At 39.2% G+C, this 22014-nt stretch overlaps 1 protein-coding gene across 2 annotated transcripts in view; it reads left to right on the plus strand.

Annotated features, from left to right (window-relative positions):
• Positions 1-22014, plus strand: part of UACA (uveal autoantigen with coiled-coil domains and ankyrin repeats) — a 99364-nt gene that overhangs the window by 55607 nt on the left and 21743 nt on the right. For both annotated transcript variants that reach the window (XM_090270073.1, XM_090270074.1), the window contains exons 6-8: positions 15559-15629; positions 15731-15837; positions 20674-20855. In XM_090270073.1, coding sequence (XP_090126199.1) covers positions 15559-15629; positions 15731-15837; positions 20674-20855 — 360 coding nt within the window. The remainder of the gene's footprint in view (positions 1-15558; positions 15630-15730; positions 15838-20673; positions 20856-22014) is intronic.

Raw genomic sequence — 22014 nt, forward strand, 5'->3', positions numbered from 1 at the left:
TTCAGTTGTCGATAGTTGTGAGTTTGTTGCCATTTTTGTGTTCATAGTTTTGATCTTCTTTTTCTTAAGTAAGTCCCTTTGACATTTCATATAATAATGGCTTGGTGATGATGAACTCCTTTAGCTTTACCTTGTCTGGAAAGCACTTCATCTGCCCTTCCATTCCAAATGATAGCTTTGCTGGATAGAATAATCCTGGTTGCAGGTTGCCTTTCATCACATTGAATACTGCTTGCCAGCCCTTTCTTGCCTGCAAAGTGTCCTCTGAGAAATCAGCTGATAGTCCTATAGGCACCCCCCTGTAGGCAATTCTCTGCCTCTCTCTTGCTGCCCTCAGGACTCTGTCTTTATCTCTCACCTTTGACATCTCAGTCATGATGCATCCTGGTGTGCTTCCCTCTGGGATTAGCTCACCCGGGACCCTCTGTGGTTCCCAGACCTGTATGTCCATCTCCTTTGCAAAATTTGGGAAGTTTTCCTCATTCTTTTCAATTCTTGCTTCCTCATTCTGCACTGGTTGACTGTTTTTTTTCTTCCTTATATTCCAAATCATTGATTTGAACCCTGGTTTCCTTCCCTTCCCCATTGGTTTTGTGTGGATTTTCCTTCGTGTCACTCAGCATAGACTTCACTTCTTCTTTTATGCATTTGCTGTAGTCAAGCATATCTGTCAAGCCTGTGAGCATCTTTATCACCAATGTTTTGAATTCTTCGTCTGTTAGGTTGTCTATCTCCTCATCTGTTAGGTTGGCTATCTCCTCATTGCTTAGTTCTCGCACTGGAACCTTGATCCGTTCCCCCTTTTGGGACATACTTCTATGTCTCCTCATTCTGACAGACTCCTGTGTTTGTTTGCCTCCGCGTCACGGGTAGAGCTGTCACACCTGTTATGTTGTAAGGGGCAGAGCCTTAGGGATTCATCAGTACAGGGAGACCTGTTTCACCACGTTGTGGCGCTGTATGTGGAGGAGGGGATTGAGAGGGAACAATGCCGCCTGCCCAGCACTCACCCCTTTTCCAGGCACCTCTCCCACTTCCACACTGGACTGGCGCCTCTCTAGCTGCTGCCCTAGCTGTTGTTCCAAGAGTGTGTGGGTCTGCGGATGTTCCAGGACCGTGGGGGCCCTTTAAACAAGAGGACTCTACTGAGAGACTGGCAGTTTCTGCCTTCACCCCAACCCTGCTGGTCAGCACAGTCAGAAGCAATGAGGCTTGATTTTCCCTGGTGCTGGGACTGTGAGCTGAGAGGTCCAGTGAGGAGCTGGGAAAGCTCCCCAGATGTCCCTCCTGACTTTTTAAAATGTATGACTGCACTTTCCACTGGCCTGCCGCTGCTTCCACTGCTGCCGTCACCACATCTCTCCGCCCGGGCTCCACCCCTCCTTACTGTCTGGATGAGTATTTCTTCTTTATATCTTTGTTTGCTGGACTTCCATGCAGTTTGATTTTCTGGAACTTCTTGTTGTTTCTAGTTTTGAGGTAGTTGTATTCCTTCTTAGTTGTGGAGGGAGATGCAGCATGTCTGTCTATGCCTCCATCTTGGCCGGAAGTCTATATTGATCCAAACTTTTTTTTTTTTTAAGATTTTATTTATTTATATTTAGAGAGAGGGGGAGGGAGAGAGAAAGAAAGGGAGAGAGAAAGAAAGGGAGAGAAACATGAATATATTGTTGCCTCTTGTGCATCCCCAACTGGGGACCTGGCTTGCAACCCAAGCATGTGTCCTGACTGGGAATTGAGCTGGTAACCCTTTGGTTCACAGGTGGGTGCTCAATCCACTGAGCCATAGCAGCCAGGACTCCTTCAAACTCTTTATACCTTAATTTTCTTTTTGTTTTTTCTTTTTACATTTTATGTGCTTTTATGGTAGTTTAATTTTTTACACAATGCATTTTTCTTTTATATTGGTATAGAACAATATTATTTTTAAAGCATTTTTATATACGTTATCACTTGAGCCTCACAGTGACCCCTGTTAGTTACTATAAATTTTATTTTTGATGATAATTTTTGATGATAAATTTTATTTTTGATGATAATTATTCTCCCACTCTTATGGCATATTTTATATTAAATTCAAGACATCACATATTTTTATCCATAATAATTTAGGTTGTATCTCTAAAAGGTAATGATTCTATTTTGTAAGCTAAGTACAATACCATTATTACACTTAATGCATTTGAAAATGTTTTCCATGTTGTCTAGTCAATGTTCAGTATTCCCCAGTTTTTATTTTTAGTTAATGTTTTTGAGGTATAGTTATATAAAAAAATTGCACTTAATACATAATTAATCTCTTTAAAATATAACAAGAGGTTAGATCTCATGTTCTGTTCTTACCATACACAAAAATAAAAACAACCCAAAATGAAATTTGTGGATGTGAAGAGTGTATTTACTACCTTGAATGTGGTGATGGTGTTACCGTGTATGCCTATGTCCAGACTCATCAAAATGTGTATGTTAAACATGTGCGATTTTTGGTATGCTATAGATTTTATTGCCGCTGTATTTAAAACTGATACAACTTAACCAATTGGAATCTTAACATTTGTTCAGTAGTTCTATGGATAAAGCTAGAATGAAGTTGATGTGGTAAAAGAACTCCAATATCAACTGCTTATAAAAAGAATTGTTAAGTGGTAGAGGTTGGCAGATGACTCAAGGTTATTCATGAACTGACTTCTTTCCCTCTTTTTGCTCCGCTTCCTCTGAGTATCTTCCTAAGCTACATGGCTGAAGCAGAGTTGCAGTCATATCCATGTGCCAGTGAGCAGGAAAGGCAAAAAGGGCATGAAGAAGCACATGCCCAAAGTCTATGGCCCAGATTTGGAAGTGATAGATAGCCCTCTACTCATATTCCATCAATAAAAGCTAAGTGAACAAGCTGCATCTATCTTCATGGAAGGCTCAGAAATGTAGTCTCTAGGTCACCAGTCATGACTAAGCTGCTATACTGTAGAAGGGAAGAACAGATTTTGTTAACAAATTGCATTTTCTGCCACAGTCCAACCCTCTGGCCTTCCAGACATTGCTGCAGCCCCTACTTTCCACACACAAATGCTTTAACCCTTCCCCAAGGGAGAGGGTACACAAGCCAGCCCAGTTACTGCAGCTTGCTCAAATTCTATGATTCCTGGGCAATGGGCAATTTTTTTAAAGTATATTTTATCGATTATATTGTTACAATAGTTCCAATTTTTTCCCCTTTGTTCCCCTCTGCCCAGTACCACACTTCCCCCAGCATTCGCACCACCACCCCCCACCCCGAGTCCATGCCCATGGGTCGTACATACAAGTTCTCTGGCTTCACGCTTTCCTATATTACTCTTTTTAAACAATAATTAATTAGTTAATTTTTTTAACAATAAAAAATAACAATCCTTAAGACCCTTTATAATCTCATAAAGGACAATGGGCGAAGGTCTTGAGCTCCTCTAGCTGCTTCAAGCTGGACATGGTCATCGTTCTACCTACCCTTGGGTCCAGCAATCCCTAATAAGAGTGGGGGTGTGGAGGGGAGGGTGGCTTTCCCACATGGGGAAGGATCGTGCAGACTCCAGGTCAGTTGGCTTTCCCCGGACAACACCATGCTTGGTTTAACAGGCTGGCATCCTCGTTGTATTCTGGGGGCAACAGATTTGGCAAAAGGGTTAAAAGGCATTATTCAGTCCATAACCACTAGATGACAAAAGGCAGGTATTAATTTTTCAATGTCCCACATTAGGGAAAAAAGTTTTTTTGAAGGAAGGTGTGCCAGGTACATCTCATCTGTGTAAAACCCTTTTGCCCATTATACTTAGTTTGGGCTGAGGGAAATATTTTATGTTTCTCCCATCTCAGACCTCTGGGCCCTTTCTGTCCAAGCCATTAGGATAGAAAAGAGAAACTAGTTTTAAAGTAAAGCCCACACACCACCCCAGTCTTCACCAACCCAGCCACTTAGTTCAGCCAAACCATTGAGTCTCAGGAGGCAGCGATGCAGACAGGATTAAGTGAGGCCTATACATAAAATCACTCAGTTAATGAGATCATAGGCTTATGCCCTATGAAAACAGAAAACACATGTTAATTTATGTAACATAACTCACAAACAAGTCCCTAAATCTGTAAGACTGTCTTATTGGAAAGACATCCAGTTGCAAGGATTTGACATTCTTCTTGCCTGTAAATTAAACATCTTTGATGATGCCATAGACATTGTTTAACTTTTAATGAAAACAAACTTTAAATGAAAAAAAACTTCAAAGACGGTTAGCTGCACTACTTTATAGTCTACCACTGAGCATTGTGATTTTCCTTGAATCACGATTTTTCTCCTTAAGATTACCCTCCTTGTCATTAACGGGACTGCATTGGGTCTATTTTTAATTTATCCTGCTCATTTGCATAAACACAACAAGAGTATCAAATGATCGCTTATGATCTTTAGTTCTGCTTTGCTGGAACTTACGCAAGGAACATTTACAGTGACCTTCAGTCTGCTCCTCAGGGCACAGAAGCTGAGCCACCTGGCATTCAGCCTTGCCTGTATACACCTGTCTTTTCCAAGTCCTTCTGGTTTTCCATTGTGCCTTAAGGTCCCTTCTAGCCATCTTTCAGGAAAGCAACCTTCATTCCTTCCCTGGAGAGATTGCCATGGACCGCACAACCAACCAAGGTACCAGGCCTTTTTTCTCGTTGGCTTTTATTACCTTCAAAAGTCAATCCTAGTTCCTCAGGGCTTTTTGGTAACAACCAGAGCCCAAGCATGTCTCCTTTAGGCATGACATTCCAGTCAACGTCTTGGTCAAAAAAACCTCTATTAACAACTGGTCTTACTAGTTTTATGAAAAGAACCTTATGTCATTACTTCTTGAGAATGCCAAATTCTAGAGGAATCAGATAGGGAGAAAAATATACAGTATGAAGAAAAATCCTTGTCCTTCTAATATTCACTAAAATTGCATTTCCATTCTTTATATTTTCTTTTTTTTCCCCCACTAAACATTCTTTTGTTTGTTTTTCCATTACAGTTTTCTGACTTTTTTTCCCCTATTGCTTCATTGCACCCTGCCCACCCCTTCTCCCACAGTCAGTCCCCACCCAGTGGTCCATGTCCGTGGGTCATTTATATATGTTCTTTGACAAGACCCTTCCCCTTCTTACCCACTTCTCTCCCTCCCCGCTCCCCCCTTTGTCACTGTTAGTCTATTCTTTGTTTACATACCTGTGGTTCAGTTTTGCTCATTTGTTTGTGTTGTTCATTAGTCTCCTGTAATAGGTGATAGCATAAGGTATTTTTCTTTTGTTGCCTGGCTCATTTCACTAAGCATAATTCTCTCTAGTTCCATCCATGTTGCTGCAAATGGTAGAAGTTCTTTCTTTCTGCTACATAGTACTCCTTTGTGTAAATCTACCACAGTTTTTGATACACTCATCTGCAGATGGGCACTTAGGTTGTTTCCAGCACTTGGCTATTGTAAATAGTGCTGCTATGAACATAGGGGTATATAAGTTCTTTTGAATTGGTGTTTCAGGATTTTTCGGATATAATCCTAGCAATGAAATTGCTGGTTCAAAAGGCAGTTCCATTTTTAGTTTTTTGAGGAAATTCCAAACTGTTTTCCATAGTGGCTGCACCAGTCTGCATTCCCACTAATAGTGCACCAGGGTTCCCATTTCTCCACATCCTCACCAGCACAAGTTGTTTGTTGATTTGTTGATGGTGGCCATTCTGACTGGTGTGAGTGGTATCTCATTGCGGTTTTTATTTGCATCTCTCTGATGGCTAGATATGTTGAGCATTCTTTCATATGCCTATGGACCCTCTGTATGTCCTCTTTGGAGAAGTTTTTGTTCAGGTCCTTTGACCATTTTTTAATTGGGTTGTCTGTCTTCTTGGTGTTGAGTCATACAAGTTCTTTATATATTTTGGAGATCAATCCCTAGTCTGAGGTTTCATTGGCAAATACAGTTTCCTATACGATTGGTTCCCTTTTCATCTTGCTGATGTTTTCTTTTGCTGAGCGGAAACTCTTTAGTTTGATGTAGTCCCATTTTTTTATTCTATCCTTTATTTCCCTTGCCTTAGGAGATACATCTGTGAAAATTTGCTATGTGGGATATCCGAAATTTTCCTGCCTATGTTTTCCTCTAGGACTTTTATGGGGCCACAGCTTACATTTAAGTCTTCGATCCATCTTGAGTTTATTCTGGTGTGTGGTGTAAGTTGGTGGTCTCGTTTCATTTTTTTGCATGTCCCTGTCCAGTTCTCCCAACACCATTTGTTGAAGAGGCTCTTCTCACTCCATTTTATGTTCCTTCTTTCTTTGTCAAATATTAGTTGACCATATAGACCTGGGTTTATTTCTGGGCTCTCTGTTCTGTTCCGTTGATCTATATGTCTGTTCTTATGCCAGTACCACACTGTTTTTGATTACCGTGGCCTTGTAGTATAGTTTGATATCAGGTATTGTGATTCCTCCTACTGTGTTCTTCTTCCTCAAGATTTCTGTGGCTATTCGGGCTCTTTTTTGGTTCTATATAAATTTTTGAAGTATTTGTTCTAGGTCTGTGAAATATGTCATTGGTATTTTAATAGGGATTGCATTGAATCTATAAATTGCTTTGGATAGTATGGACATTTTAATGATGTTGATCCTTCCCATCCATGAACATGGTAGATGCTTCCATTTATTTGTATCTTCCTTAATTTTTTTCTTAAGTGTTATGTAGTTTTCCAAGTACAGGTCTTTTAACTCTTTGGTTAAGTTTATTCCTAGGTGCTTAATTTTTCTTGTTGCTATAGTAAATGGGATTTTTCTTTTAGTTTCTAGCTCTGAAATTTTATTGTTGATGTACAGAAATGCCTTTCATTTCTGAATATTGACTTTGTACCCTGCTATTTTGCCGAAATCACTTATTAGGTTCAGTAGTTTTTTTGTGGATTCTAAAATTTTCTATGTACACTATCATGTTGTCTGCAAATAATGACAGTTATACTTCTTCTTTCCCAATTTGGATGCCTTTTATTTCTCTTTCTTGTCTGATTGCTGTGGTTAGGACTCCCAAGACTATGTTGAATAGGAGTGGAGAGAGTGGACATCCTTGTCTTGTTCCTGACCTCAGGGGGAATGCTCTCAGTGTTTGCCCATTGAGTATGATGTTGGCTTCAGGTTTCTCATATATGGCCTTTATTATGTTAAGGTATGCTCCCTCTATTCCCATCTTGCTGAGAGTTTTCATCATAAATGGGTGTTGTACTTTATCAAATGTTTTTTCTGCATCTGTTGATATGATCATGTGGTTTTTGTCTTTCATTTTGTTATGTGGTATATTATGTTTATTGATTTTTGAATATTTAACCACCCTTGCATCCCTGGGATGAATCTCACTTGATCGTGGTGTATAATCTTTCTAATGTGTTGCTGGATCCGGTTTGCCAATATTCTTTTGAGGATTTTAGCATCTGTGTTCATCAGTGATATTGGCCTGTAGTTTTCTTTCTTTGTTGTGTCTTGACCTGGTTTTGGAATTAGGGTAATACTGGCTTCATAGAACAAGTTTCAGATTCTTCCCTCTTCTTGGATTTTTTAGAATAGTCTGAGGAGGATAGGAGTTAGTTCTTTCCTAAGTGTTTTTTAAATTCGCCTTGGAAGCCATCTGGTCCAGGACTTTTGTGTGCCAGGAGTTTTTTGATTACTGCTTCAGTTTCACTAGTCGTTATTGGTCTGTTGAGGTTTTCTGCTTTTTCTTGATTCAGTTTTCGAAGATTATATGTTTCCCGGAATTTGTCCATTTCATCTGGGTTGTCAAATTTCTTGCCATACAGTTGTTTGTAATAATTTCTTAAAATCCTTTGTATTTCCGTGGTATCGGTTGTGATTTCTCCTCTTTCATATCTGATTTTATTTACTTGGGTCCTCTCTCTTTTTTTCTTGATGAGCCTGGCTAAAGGCTTGTCAATTTTGTTTATCTTTTCAAAGAACCAGCTCCTACTTTTGTTGATCTTTAGAATTGTTTATTTAGTCTCTATGTCATTTAATTCTGCTCTGGTCTTTATGATTTCCTTCCTTCTACTTGCTCTGGGCTTTGTTTGTTGTTCTTTCTTTAGTTCTTGTAGCTGTAGGGTTAAGTTTTTTATTAGAGATTCTTCTATCCTTTTTTAGGTAGGCCTGTATTGCTATGAACTTTCCTCTTAGGACTGCTTTTGCTGTATCCCATAGGTTTTGGGTTGTTGTGTGTTCATTATCATTTGTTTCCAGAAACTTTTTGATTTCTTCCTTGATGTCATTGTTAACCCATTCATTATTTAATAGCATGTTATTCATTCCCCATGAGTTTGAATGTTTTTGAGTTTTTTCCTTGAATTTGATTTCCAATTTTAAGTCATTGTGATCTGAGGAGATGCTTGACATAATTTCAACTTTCTTGAATTTGTTGAGGCTTGTTTTGTGTCCTACCATGTGGTCTATCTTTGAAAATGTTCCATGTGCACTTGAAAAGACTATATTTTGCTTTGGGGTGAAAAGTTTTATATATATCAACTAAGTCCATTTGATCTAGAGTCTTGTTCAATGCCTCAGTATCTTTGGTGTTTCTTTGGTTCGAAGATCTATCCATTGTCGACAATGGGGTGTTAAAGTCCCCTACTATGAGTGTGTTGCTGTCTATATCCTTCCTGAAGTCTTTCAAAATTTTCCTTACATATTCGGGTGCTCCTAAGTTGGGTGCATATATGTTTACAAGGGTTATATCTCCTTCATGGATTTTTCCCTTAAGTATTATGAAATGTCCTTCTCTGTCTCTTTATATGGCTGTTGCTGTGAAATCTGTTTTGTCTGATATAAGTATTGCTACCCCAGCTTTTTTTTTTCATGTCCATTTGCTTGAAATACTTTTTCCATCCCTTCACTTTCAGTCTGTACAGATCTTTTGTTCTGAGGTGGGTCTCTTGTAGCCAGTATATATGTGGGTCATGCTTTCTAATCCATTCAGCTACCCTATGTCTTTTGACTGGAGCATTTAATACATTTACATTTGAGGTTATTATCGATAGGTACTTATTCATTGTCATTTTCCCCCTTTGTACTCGTGTTCCTCTCTGTCTGTCTCTGTTTCTTCATGTTCTTAAAGAGACCCTTTAGCATCTCTTGCAATGCTGGTTTGGTGGGGATGTATTCTTTTAGCCTTCTTTTGTCTTGGAAACTCCTTATTTCACCTTCCATTTGGATGAGATCCTTGCTGGGTAGAGTATTCTTGGTTGTAGGCTTTTCTTTTTCATTGCTTGGAATATTTTTTGCCATTCCCTTCTGGCTGGTAATGTTTCTGCTGAGAAATCTGATGATAGCCTTATAGGAGCTCCCTTGTATGTTATTAGCTGTTTCTCTCTTGCTGCTCTTAGGATTCTCTTTGTCTTTCAGTGTTGCCATTTTAATTATGGTGTGTCTTGAAGTGGGCCTGTTGGGTTTCCTCTTCATTGGGACCCTCTGTGCTTCCTGGACTTGCATGACTTTCTCTCTCATCAAGTTAGGGAAGTTTTCTGTCATTACTTTTTCAAACAGGTTTTCTATCCCTTGCTCCTCTTCTTCTCCTTCTGGTATTCCTATGATACGGATATTATTATGTTTCATGTTGTCCTGCAGCTGTCTTAAAACCTCTTCATTCTTTTTCAGTCTTTTTTCGTTTTGTTGCACTGTGTTGGAATTTTTTGCTACATTGTCCTCCAGCTCCTTGATTCGATCTTCTACTTCCTCTAGCCTGCCTTTAATTCCTTCTACTGTGTTCTTCAATTCAGAAATTGTATTCTTCTTTTCCTCCTGGCTTTTATTGTTAGCTTCTATGTCCTTTTTCATGCTGGTGTAATTCGCAGTAAGTTCCTTGTATTTTCCCTGGAGTTCTTTGTAGTTTTCCTTGAGCTTGCTAAGCTCATTGAGCTTCCCCATAATCCATGTTTTGAATTCCATATGTTAGTTTGCTTCCCTCTATTTCATTTAGCGCTCTTTCTGGAGATTCTTCCTTTCCTTTCAATGGGTGGTTGTGTCTCTGTCTCCATACTTTTGTTACTCTTCTTGTTTGTTGCTGCTTCTTAGATTGATCTGCACTTTCTGGGTCTGCCCCTGGTGGCATCAGATCATGACCCATTCTGGGCTAGGGAACCTGTTGCAGACTACCAGAGTTGTACTGCCTTTGTCTGTCTCCTTTAGTTGTTAATCTATTCAATCTGTGATCACCCGTCAGGCTTAAGAACTGAAGCTGTGGCATATTAATTCTTGTAGGCGGGGCTTTTTCTACCTCTCAGGCTGATGCCACTTGGAGGGGAATGATCTGCCTGCAGTATGGGGAATGAGTCAGCACTGGGACCCGATCAACTGCTCCCCCAGTTCTCCCCTCAAAGCCACCGCACCAAATTCTCCCCAAGCGTCTCTAGTCCTTTCTGCCCTCCCTCTGCATGAGCCCAGGGTAAGTGGGGGCTGAAATATTTTCATACGTGATCCACTTAAGAGCTCTTTTTCTCCAGCTGTTTCTCTCAGGCCAGGAAGAAACCCTGTGGCTTTTCGCTCTTCACAGCTGGATGCTGTTTTACTTTCAGCTCTGTTGCTGTAGGCTCGGAAGCCCAGCTGGGGGTTTAGACCCTGCCCTTCTCAGGGTGAACCCTCGGCTGCTGAACTGTTTCTCAGTCCCTTCAGCTGCCACCCTTGTGAGCCCAGCCAGCCCTTTCGTGTCTTCGCACTCCCTACTGGTCACGTTGTGATGTAGCGGTCTTTTCTGTCTCTCTGTGGTTATAAGACTTCCTCCAGTTAGTGTTCAGTTGGTTATTCCGGATGATTTCTCCACAATTAAGTTGTAAATTCAGACTGGTCCTGGGAGGAGGTTAGTGTAGCTCCCACTTACTCCTCCGCCATCTTGTATCTCTAGGCAATTTTTTTTTTTGTTTTTTATTTTTATTTTTATTTTTCTGATGCGACTCTTCATGGTTCTGCAACTTGTAAACTCAGAGAAGAAATCTGCTTCTCACAATATATAGTGATGGAGCAAGAACATGATAAGTGAAAGACAAGACTCGCTTTCAGAAAAGGGAGAACCTGGAAACTCACAGCAGGTACTTATTGATACTAGGTATTGAATGCTTCTGAGCAAAACTTGAAAACTTCCTGCTGAGGTCTTGGAGTACATTTCTTGGTTTGCTCCTCTGGATGCCCGCCTAGTCTTGTTTTCTGAGGGGAAATTCCTTGTCTGTTGTCTTCTGTGGGCCCTAGCTCTGCTTCCCAGGAGGTTCTCATTTGTCCATTGTTCTCCAAGATAACAGATAAATTCATGTTGAAAGGCTTGCCCTCTGTGGAGGCAGCGGAAGGGCTGGAACAATCATGGGTTTTAGCCATCTGGGCTTTTGGGGTCTCAGGTAGTATAATTCCCTCCCAACTTTGCTACATTTCTGGTCTCTTTGTTGCAAGAAACTTTATTTAATATGCCAGGAACCATCTCCAAAGTTGTTTCCTGGACATAAAGTTCTTAACCCTCCTCTATTTTTTGCCTTTACTTTTAGCTCACAAGTCTCTATTTTAATGGCTGCTTTTCTCAAAGCTGTCTGAAATAATAGTCTTGAATGGGAATATAATATCTTTAATCTGATGTTTATTCTAGAACTGGATCTTTTTTCCCTTTTTATTTTTTGGGAGTTCTCTGAGAAAACTTGTGACTTATAATAGTTTTACAACTTGTTTGATACAGAGACATAATTTTCTCTCCATACACGTGAGGTTCTAAATATCTAGACATTCTCTTGTTTCCTTCCATCTGTGTTCATAAATTGAATAATTCTTGCTTGACCTCATCTCTTTCTTATAATACCTTACTAAGAGCAGTAAGCAGATGCCAATATGCACTAAAATTTTGTCTTTCTATTACTTCACCTAGAAAGCTTCCATAGTCACATGGGGTACTTTCTAAATTATCATAGATGGTAGTAGCTCTGTCCAGTGTTTTGCTACACCATGAGAAAAAATGTAAGGTTTCTAACCTGAAATATGTTTTTTTTTTTTCATCTAATACCCAACCACTAAACCAGTGTCATATAATTTAGGTATTTGTTATAGCAGCACCGATTCCGGATAGCAGTATTTGTCTGAATCAGGGATAAGGCTGGGCTGTTGTGACAGAGACACTGTAAAGTAACTTTGACTTTAAAAGAACCCTACAAAATTTTTCTTTCTTTTTTTTTTTTTTTTTGGCTTGTAAAATGTTTTTTTGTTTGTTTAATACATCTGAAAAGAATGCATATACAAAGAATTGAGACATGAGAAAACATTGTTTCAACACTAATGAGTCTACAAGAATTAGGATTTGGGAAAGTTGGAGATTACCTAAACATTTTTAAAAACTGGAAACTGCAACCAAAATAAGATAATAAATTCCCTATTAACACTTATAAAGAGTCTTCATAAGACGCTCTTTGTGATTTTTTTATTAAACAAGAGAGACTCAATTGGCTGCTCTGGGGTTCCTCATGCAAAACATAAATAAGGGGAGTTCCCTGTCTGATCCCCATATTGTTAAATGTTGTCCCTACCCCACCCCACCTGCTAACAGGAAGGGGAAAGATTGTGCAGGAATGTAAAACCACTCTTTTGAGCCCTAGACTAGAAAGTGGCACACAACACCCTTGTCAGGGTCCACAGGCATGATATAACTCATGTGGTCATATATACATGCAAGGGACTCTGGGAACTGTGGTCTCTAGGTGAATCACTATGTCCTCAGCACAACTTTACTGCCATCGATGAAGGTGCAATCTCAGTTTGGTGATCAGCTGCCACTCTCCACCATGACATCTTTAATAGTTACTTTATTCAATATATCATCACTCAGGCTTTTATCATGCTTTACATTTTTTATTTTTATTTTTTAATTGGACCTGAATGCTTCTTAATTTCATTTCTGAATTAATGTATTTAGTTTTAGTTTATCTTTTTTTAAGTTTATGTATTTTATATAAAAGACTTGCTAGATTAAAGACATCCAGAAATGAACATTTACTTGATCTTATGTATGCATAGTTTAGTTCTATTGAATTCCACAAACACACACACACACACACACACACAAAGAATGCTGACTTTGTTGGTACTTTTGTGCTAATAACCTAGTATTAACACATAGGCTTGAAAAAAATTCATGGGGGGACTTTCGGTTAAGATGAGACATACGTAGACACACTTAGCTTCCTTGAGCAACCATAGAAAGAATTACAACTGGATCTCAAAACTATAACATCCACAACCATCAGAAAGTTGAGCTGTATGGAAGTTTGACAACCAAGGATTTAAAGAAGACACATTCATCTATATGGGTATGGGGGCAGAGTCGCAGAGACAGGTGGAGAGGCGCTGTGGTGCAGAAAGGCAGGGCTGCAGTGACAGCAGAATGGATGGGAGGGATATCTTGGGAGGGAGTGATCCCAGCCACAGGCCACACTTCACAGCCCGGGGTTCCAGCACCAGGAAGGGCATGAAGTGACTGGAAATGGGGCGAGCACTGGGCGAACTGCCAGAAACCAGGCGGCAGCATTGTCTCTTCTCTGAGCCTTCCCCACAGAGCCACAAAGTGATGAAGCAGGTTGCTCTGCCCTGGCAATTACCTAAGGCTCCACACCATACAATATACAGGTGCCTTTTTGACACAGGCCATGCTACTAAGACAGGGAGTAAAAGCAGCTCTACCTAATACACAGAAACAAACACAGGGAGGCTGCCAAATTGAGGAGACAAACAAATATGGCCCAAACGAAAGAACAGAACAGAACCCTAGAAAAAGAACTAAGCAAAACGGAGATAGCCAATAATCAGATACAGAGTTCAAAACACTAGTGATCAGGATGCTCAGAGAACTTGAGTACGGCAAAAAAAATAAAGGAAGAAATAAAAGTTACACTAAGTGAAATAAAAAATAATCCATAGGAAATCAACAGAGAAGGGAAGGAAGCTGGGATTCAAACTAATGATCATTCAACCAGAACAAAAAGAAGAAACAAAAATTTGAAAAAACAAGGATAGGATTAGGAACCTCTAAGACATCTCCAAACATGCCAACATCTGAATCATAGGTATGCCAGAAGGAGAAGAGGAAGTGCAAGAAATTAAAAACTTATTCTGAAAAATAATGGAAGAAACCTTCCCTGCTTTGGTGAAAGCAATATACATACAAGTCCAGGAAGCACAGAGAGTCCCTAACAAGTTGGACCCAAAGAGGACCACACCAAGACACATCATAAGTAAAATGCCAAAGGTTAAACAGAAAGAGAGAATCTTAAAAGCAGCAAGACAAAAGCAGAGAGTTACTTACAAAGGTGTACCTATAAGACTGTCAGCTGAGTTCTGAAAAGAAACTTTGCAGGCAAGAAGGGACTGGCAAGAAGTATTCAATGGGGTGAAAAGCAAGGACCTACAACCTAGATTACTCTGTCCAGAAAAGCTATCATTGAGAATGGAAGGGCAGATGAAGTGTTTCCCATACAAGGTAAAGCTAAAGGAGTTCATCATCACCAAACCATTATTACACTTATTTAAGAAAAAGAAGGTCAAAACCATGAACATTAAAAAGGCAACAAATTCACAACTATCAACAACTGAACCTAAAAAAACACACAAAAAAACAACTAAGAAAACAGCCAGAACAGGAACAGAATCATAGGTATGGAGATCATTTGGAGGGTTATCAGTGGGGAGGGGGAAAGAGGAGAATGGGGAAATAGTACAGAGATTAAAAGTATAATTGGTAGCAACAAAATAGGGTGAAGTTAAGAATAGTATTGGCAATGGAGAAGCCAAAGGACGTAACATACACGACCTATGGACATGAACTAAGGGGGTATTGCTGGAGGGAAAGAGATACTGGGAAGAGGGGGGCAAAGGGGGAAAATTGGGAAAACTCTAATAGCGTAATCAATAAAATATACTTTAAAAATTCACAGGGAGTAAACAATTCTGTTTTATGAATTTATTTTTTCATAATACAAATATGAACTCTTGGTCAGAGGAGAAACATCATGCAATTTTATAATTTTTGGCAAAATTACCCTGCTTTGTGTCATTAAGGGCAGACTTTGCAATTTCTGCTTTTGAAAGGAAATATGAATTGTATGAGTCATACTTTATCTACTGTGGCTGGCTATTCCATAAAAATGTGAATATGGTTCTTTAATAAAGCTCAGTTAACACTTCATGGATCAAGGCAGTTATAGCCATGTTTAAAAACATACTATATATAGAAAATTTAAGCTTGATTTTAATATCTGTGTTTTACCCTTAGAAAAGCAGTATATTTTTGTCTTCTACAAGGATGATAATATTTGTTGGTCCGAAAAATTTATATAAAATTTATAAGATGATCTCGATCTTGTCTGATCCATTTTCAGATAGAAAATTGATGCTTATAATGCTAACCTGAGAGTAAATGATGTGAAGCTTGGTAGTTTAGAAAACAAAGAATTTATCCCTTATTTGGATGGACCTAGCAAAACTCCACATGTCTTACCAACAGATGTTCACCATTTATTATTTTCCTTTTTCCCCAAAGCTATGGCAGATTGTCCTTCTAGCATCCAGCTGCTTTGTGATCATGGGGCCTCGGTGAATGCCAAAGATGTAGTAAGTCAATTTATGTTAATTCTCATTTTAACTCCTGGGTTCAGACTTTTTGTTGTGGGAGATTTGTTGTCTTATGCTGTTTTATTTTTCTCATTGCTTAGGATGGGCGGACACCACTTGTTCTGGCTACTCAGATGTGTAGACCAACAATATGTCAGCTGCTGATAGAGAGAGGAGCAGATATTAATTCCAGAGACAAACAAAACAGGTAATTTTCTTTATCAGCTTCCCACACCATCTGGGTGCACAGTGATTCTGAAACTGCTGCTGTGACTTGGCGTTTCCATCCCCTTGGGTTCTCCCCTTCCTTGGAATTAGCTCCACTTCTTATTTTTCTTCAGTGTTGGCTGAAGGAGGATAGAGAGAGGCACACACAGGAAGATGACAGGTACATGCAGAACACACACAATGGTGATGGCCTACGTTTGAGTCAAGGAATTAAAGAAAGAGTCCCAGTTATTTTTAAGCTTTCAGAAGATGTGTAATGAAATGGGCTCAAATAAGAACTAAGGGAGAAGAATAAAAATTACATCTATAGTCCACTTCATCATTAGTGAGTCCTTTGGTTCTTGGGTGTCCTGGACAGGTTTCAGTACAGATTTTCTCAAGGTGCTTTCTCTCCTTACCCTGCCTAGGCACAATGCTACCTCCGAAACTAAGTTCATTCTCTAGCCCAAGTTAGTTTATTTTTGCTTATTTATGATGCCATTTTAGTTGGTTGCACTTATCGTTTCTATCTGTGATTTTCCCTTTCCCCTTTTGTAGGCCTCGTGTATCATGGCACTTGCTGTATTATAATTCTGGTATTTTTGGTCATAAAGTTCCTGACAACAAAGTATCTGAAATATAGCCCCTCTACTAGTTGAAGCATTACACTTTATAACAAGTTTCTGGGATTTTATAGATGATAATCAGTGAAGTTGTTGATTTCTTAATTTTATTTTTTTAAACATGTATCCTATTTTTTGTAGTTCATTGGAAGTAGGAAGTATAATAAAATAGTCTTTAGATGTCAGATTTTATGGTTCTCATTGTTTTTATTGTTTGGGTATCTCAAAGAAGGAAATTCTTAAGCAGTGAAATCATTGATGTGATTATTAAGAAAGTAGCTTTTTGTATTACTTGTTTTTGCAGATATTATAATCTGGTTCCAGACATGACAGAGAAAATTTGATTTAAAAATAAGTTTAAGTATCAGAGAGGGGTAATCTGGTTGATCCATGAATAAAGCCTTATTTTTTAAAATTGATCTTATATATTTTTCAAGCATTTTTGTTTGTTTGTTTCATTGGAATTAAAAAAAACAAACAAACAAAAAATAAACTTCCAGCTAAGATGGAGGCCTACACAGACACGCTGCATCTCCCTCCACAACTGCTCAAAACTAGAGACAACCAGAAGTTCCAGAAAATCAAGCTGTATGGAAGTCCAGGAAACAAAGATATAAAGAAGAAATACTCACCCAGATAGGTAGGAGGAGCGGAAAGGGTGCAATGTGGTGGCGACGGCAGCAGCAGGCCAGCAGAAAGCACAGTCAAACATTTTAAAAAGTCGAGAGGGACACCTTGGGAGCGCTCCCAGCGCCAGACCATATTGCACAGCTCATGGTTCCAGTGCTTGGGACAATTAATGCCTCATTGCTTCTGACTGTGCAAACGAGGAGGGGTTGGGGCACAGATAGAAACTGCTGGTGTCTCAGCAGAGTCCACTTGTTTAAAGGGCCCCCATGGTCCTAGAACATCCACAGATCCACTCACTCTAGGAATAACGACCAGGGCAACAGCTAGAGAGGTGCTAGTCCCATATGGAAGTGGAAGAAGTGCTGGGAAAAAGTCTGAGCGCTGAGCAAGCAGCACTGTTTCCTCTCAGACCGCACCCCCACATACAGCGCCACAATGTGGTGAATCAGGTTGCCCTGTACTGATGAATACTTAAGGCTCTGCCCCATCCAATGTAACGGGTGCAACAGCTCTACCTAAGACATAGGGCAAACAAACACATGAGCTTGTCAAGATGTGGAGACAGAGAAGTAAGGCCCAAAAGAGGGAATGGATCAAGGTTCCAGTGGGAGAACTAAGCTGTGAGGAAATAGCCAACCTGACAGACAAGGAGATAGCCAACCTAGTAGTTGTAGAGTTCAAAACACTGGTGATAAAGATGCTCACAGGCTTGACAGATATGCTTAGGTATGGCAAACGCATAAGGGAAGAAGTGAAGGCTATGCTAAAAGAAATGAAGGAAAATCCACACAAAACCAATGGTGAAGAGAAGGAAACTGGGGTTCAAATCAATGACTTGGAATATAAGGAAGAAAAACAGAGTCAACCAGTGCAGAATGAGGAAACAAGAATTGAAAAAAACTGAGGAGAGGCTTAGGCACCTCTGGGACAACTTTAAACGTGCCAACATTCGAATCATAGTGATGCCAGATTGAGAAGAGGAAAAGCAAGAAATTGAAAGTTATGTGAAAAAATAATGAAGAAAAACTTCCCAAATTTGGCAAAGGAAAGAGACATACAAGTCCAGGAAGCACAGAGAGTCCCTAACAAGCTAGACCCAAAGAGGACAACATCAAGACACATCATAATTAAAATGCCAAAGGTGAAAGATAGAATCTTAAAAGCAGCAAGAGAAAAGCAGAGTTACCTACAAAGGGGTGCCTATAGGACTATCAGCTGATTTCTCAAAAGAAAGTTTGCAGGCAAGAAGGACTGGCAAGAAGTATTCAATGGACTGAAAAGCAAGGACCTACAACCAAGACTTCTCTATCCAGCAAAGCTATCATTTGGAATGGAAGGGCAGATAAAGTGCTTCCCAGAAAAGGTAAAGCTAAAGGAGTTCACCATCATCAAGCCATTATATGAAATGTTAAAGGGACTTATTTAAGAAAAAGAAGATCAACACTATGAACATTAAAATGACAGCAAACTCACAACTTTGAACAACTGAATTTAAAAAATAAACAACAAAAATGAACTAAGCAAACAACCAGAACAAGAACAGAATCACAGGTGTGGGAATCATTTGAAGGGTCATCAGCTGGGAGGGGGAAGGGGGAGAAATGGGGAAATGGTGTAGGGACAAAGAAGCATGATTGGTTGGTATAAAATAGACAGGGGGAAATGAAGAATAATATAGGAAAGGGTGAAGCCAAGGAACTTATATGCACGACCCATGGACATGAACTAAGGGGGTTGGGGTTGCTGGAGGGAAGGGGAGTACTGGGCAGAGGGGGCAAAGGGAAAAGAAATTGGGACAACTGTAACAATATAATCAATAAAGTATACTTAAAAAATTATGAGGTAGGGCAATGTGTATTACAGTATTCCCTCGCTTATCGCAGGCATTATGTTCCAGACCCCCCTGCAAAGTAGGAATCTTACATTTATTCTACACTCTTAAACCTACGTAACTTTAACAATATATGTATACAGTACCACAAAATCCCACACTATAGTGAAAAATCCACGGTAAATAATTAAATATAATATTTTTAAAACTCCTGCGATACAATGAGGCTGCGATAAGTGAACTGCGATATATAGAGGGGGACTACTATATATAGAGTAAATAGCAGATGGTTTTAAAAATAAGTTAAAATCTTAGGCTCTTACACTATTCAAGCTTCTTTTTATTCCTTGTCTTACCTATATATAGAATTTTCCCCCAATGATAAAAACTTTGTTAATTCCTGTTTTATATAAAATCATATTCCAATAATATCGGCAAGTATAAGAGAAATAGAACATACATAGCAGAATAAAGCAAGAATCAGTTTCCTTATAAAATCTAATATTCACAGTTGAAGGCAGTTAGATATAGGATAAGTCACTTCATTAGCTGTTGGTTTCCTCACAATAAAAATAGAGAATTGGGCAAAATAATTGCTAGGATCCTTCTACATTTGCATGATGATTTAATTGTTTTGCTGCATTATTACTACTTGCCAATATACTGTTAAGTGTTTTAAGTGCTGAAGACTGTCACGGCAGAATAATCCAGTGGTCCATGTTAATGGGGTTATTTGAGGAAGATTTACTTGAGGAGGCAAGTTTTAAAATTAAGTGTGAAGATGTGAAGGTGCCCAAATAGGACAAGCAAGGGGCTCTGCTAAAAAAAAGAAATCATGAACAGGAGGAATTTGATTCTCATTCTGTTTGGAGTGGAGGGGATTCATTGAGGAGGTTTGCATGCTGTGGTTCAGTTCACGAAGGCACTTGAATAGTTTGGCTTTATTGTTGCAGGTTTTGAGCAGGTGGGTGACAGTATCGGTTGTGGAAGATTTCTGTCATAATTTGTTTGTAGGACATAGTAGGACTGGAATAAAGGGAATTAGTTTGGTACTAGAAGTCGTCGTCGTCGTCGTCGGCAGCCGTCTGTCTCGAGAGACGATGGCGCAGCTTCTTAAGAGTCTATCTGCACCGCCGAGAATGGCTGTGCAGTCCGACTCGGGAGTGACACGGTATCTGTCTCCTCCCGTGTTGAATCGACATCTTGCGATGAAGCTACAGAGCCTGGGCAGGGTGATATGGAAGGTCTGCTGTTGCCCATGCAGCAGACCCCCCCTCTCTTCGCAGCTGAAGGATCCAAGGGAAAGACGGAGTCAATACAGCTTGGCTTCAGGTGCGCCGCAGGAGTTGCCGGTGTTGACTACAACGTCAAACCGCCTTAGGGACTCCGGCTCCGGATTTTCTGTCGGGGTTTACTCCCTTAGCCTTTCCACTGAAGAGGTATGCCGCAAGGCAGCGGAGGTTTTTTGGAATCAGAGTTTTCCTTCTCTGGGTACTAGAAGTAACGTGTGTGTGTATATATATAAAGTGATAAAAGATTTTAGCTCTGCAAACTAAGAAACAAAGCAAATGTTTTTATAAATGCTGTGAAGTTAAAACAAGAGATTAAAACAGAGTAAAACTTGAATCTGTAGTAAGTTAAGACTTTTTAAAGTAATATTTATTCCTTAAAAATGGGGGCTCTGGAAGAAGATTTCCGAAGTGTTTTCTTGGATCTTTCTCAAGGTCTTTTATTCTTCTGTCTTCCCTTTTAGAACTGCTCTCATGCTAGGTTGCGAATATGGTTGCAAAGATGCTGTAGAAGTCTTAATTAAAAATGGTGCTGATGTAAGCTTGCTGGATGCCCTTGGCAATGATAGTTCTTACTATGCAAGAATTGGTGACAATCTGGACATTCTAACCTTATTGAAGACTGCATCAGAAAATACCAACAAAGGTACCAGAAGTTTTCTGTAACTAGGAAAGTCCAGGTTAATAAGGAGCAGCTTTTAAAGATTTAGATGGTAGGACTACAGTTTGTAAGAAGCAAAATATTTGTTCTGATAAATAATATTGGCTTATCTCCCTTTATACGATGGCTTTTTGCACTTGACATTATTAGTCACTTGTTTTGAGGCAGTGTGTGTTGTGTATATTGTCTAGTTTATCGGTAAACACTACTGTGGAATAAGTTAAGAACTGAGTAGAAAGAGTCAAATCAAGTGTTTTAGTAATATATTTTGAAGTGCTTACCTTTTATATTTATAGGGTTTTTTTTTTAAGATTTTATTTATTTTTAGAGAGGGGAAGGGAGGGAAAAAGAGAGGGAGAGAAATGTGAGTCGGTTGCCCTCAATCGGTTGCCTCTTGAAAGCCCACAACCCAGGCATGTGCCCTGACTGGGAATCAAACTGCTGACCTTTTGGTTCGCTGGCTGGTGCTCAACCCACTGAGCCACACCAACCAGGGCTATATTTACAGTTTTAAAGAATAATTGTTCAAACCTGTATATATAATATTCAACCAATATTTATTGAATACTTGTGCCAAGTATTTTTCTCTGTTTATTAAAGAGAAATTGGAAAATACAGAAAAGTACAATAAAATTAATCACTCAGCCAACTAGTAAGGATCCTCTGTTAACATTTAGAGGAATATCTTTCCAGTCTTCTCCCAGTGCATATCGAGGACACCCGGAGTGAGCTGTAGATTAGTTTTTTGTGTAATGCATTTTGTAGACTTTTCCATCATAAATAAATATTTTTTATGGTATCATTTTATTGATGCATAAAATTTTATCTGTGTACGTTTAATCTGATTAAGCAATTTTCTATAGGTGTCATTTAAGTTGTTTATAGTTTTTACTAATATAAATAACAATTTAGTGACTGTCCTTATACATAACTATTTCAGCATATTGTTATTATACCCTTAGGATTAGTTCCTAGACATTGGATCATGGGGTTTCCGGGTATGCACATTTCTTTAAGCTTTTAATATATACAGTATTGTCAAGTTGCCTTTCAATTTAGGAGTGTTTTAAATACTGCATTTGCAAAGGTCTCCCATTGAATATTATCTATCTGGATGTTGTCATAGCAAAAAAATTGCCAATTT

The sequence above is a fragment of the Furipterus horrens genome, unplaced genomic scaffold, assembly GCF_987537825.1.
Source record: "Furipterus horrens unplaced genomic scaffold, mFurHor1.1.pri manual_scaffold_3, whole genome shotgun sequence".
Classification (NCBI taxonomy): Eukaryota; Metazoa; Chordata; class Mammalia; order Chiroptera; family Furipteridae; genus Furipterus; species Furipterus horrens.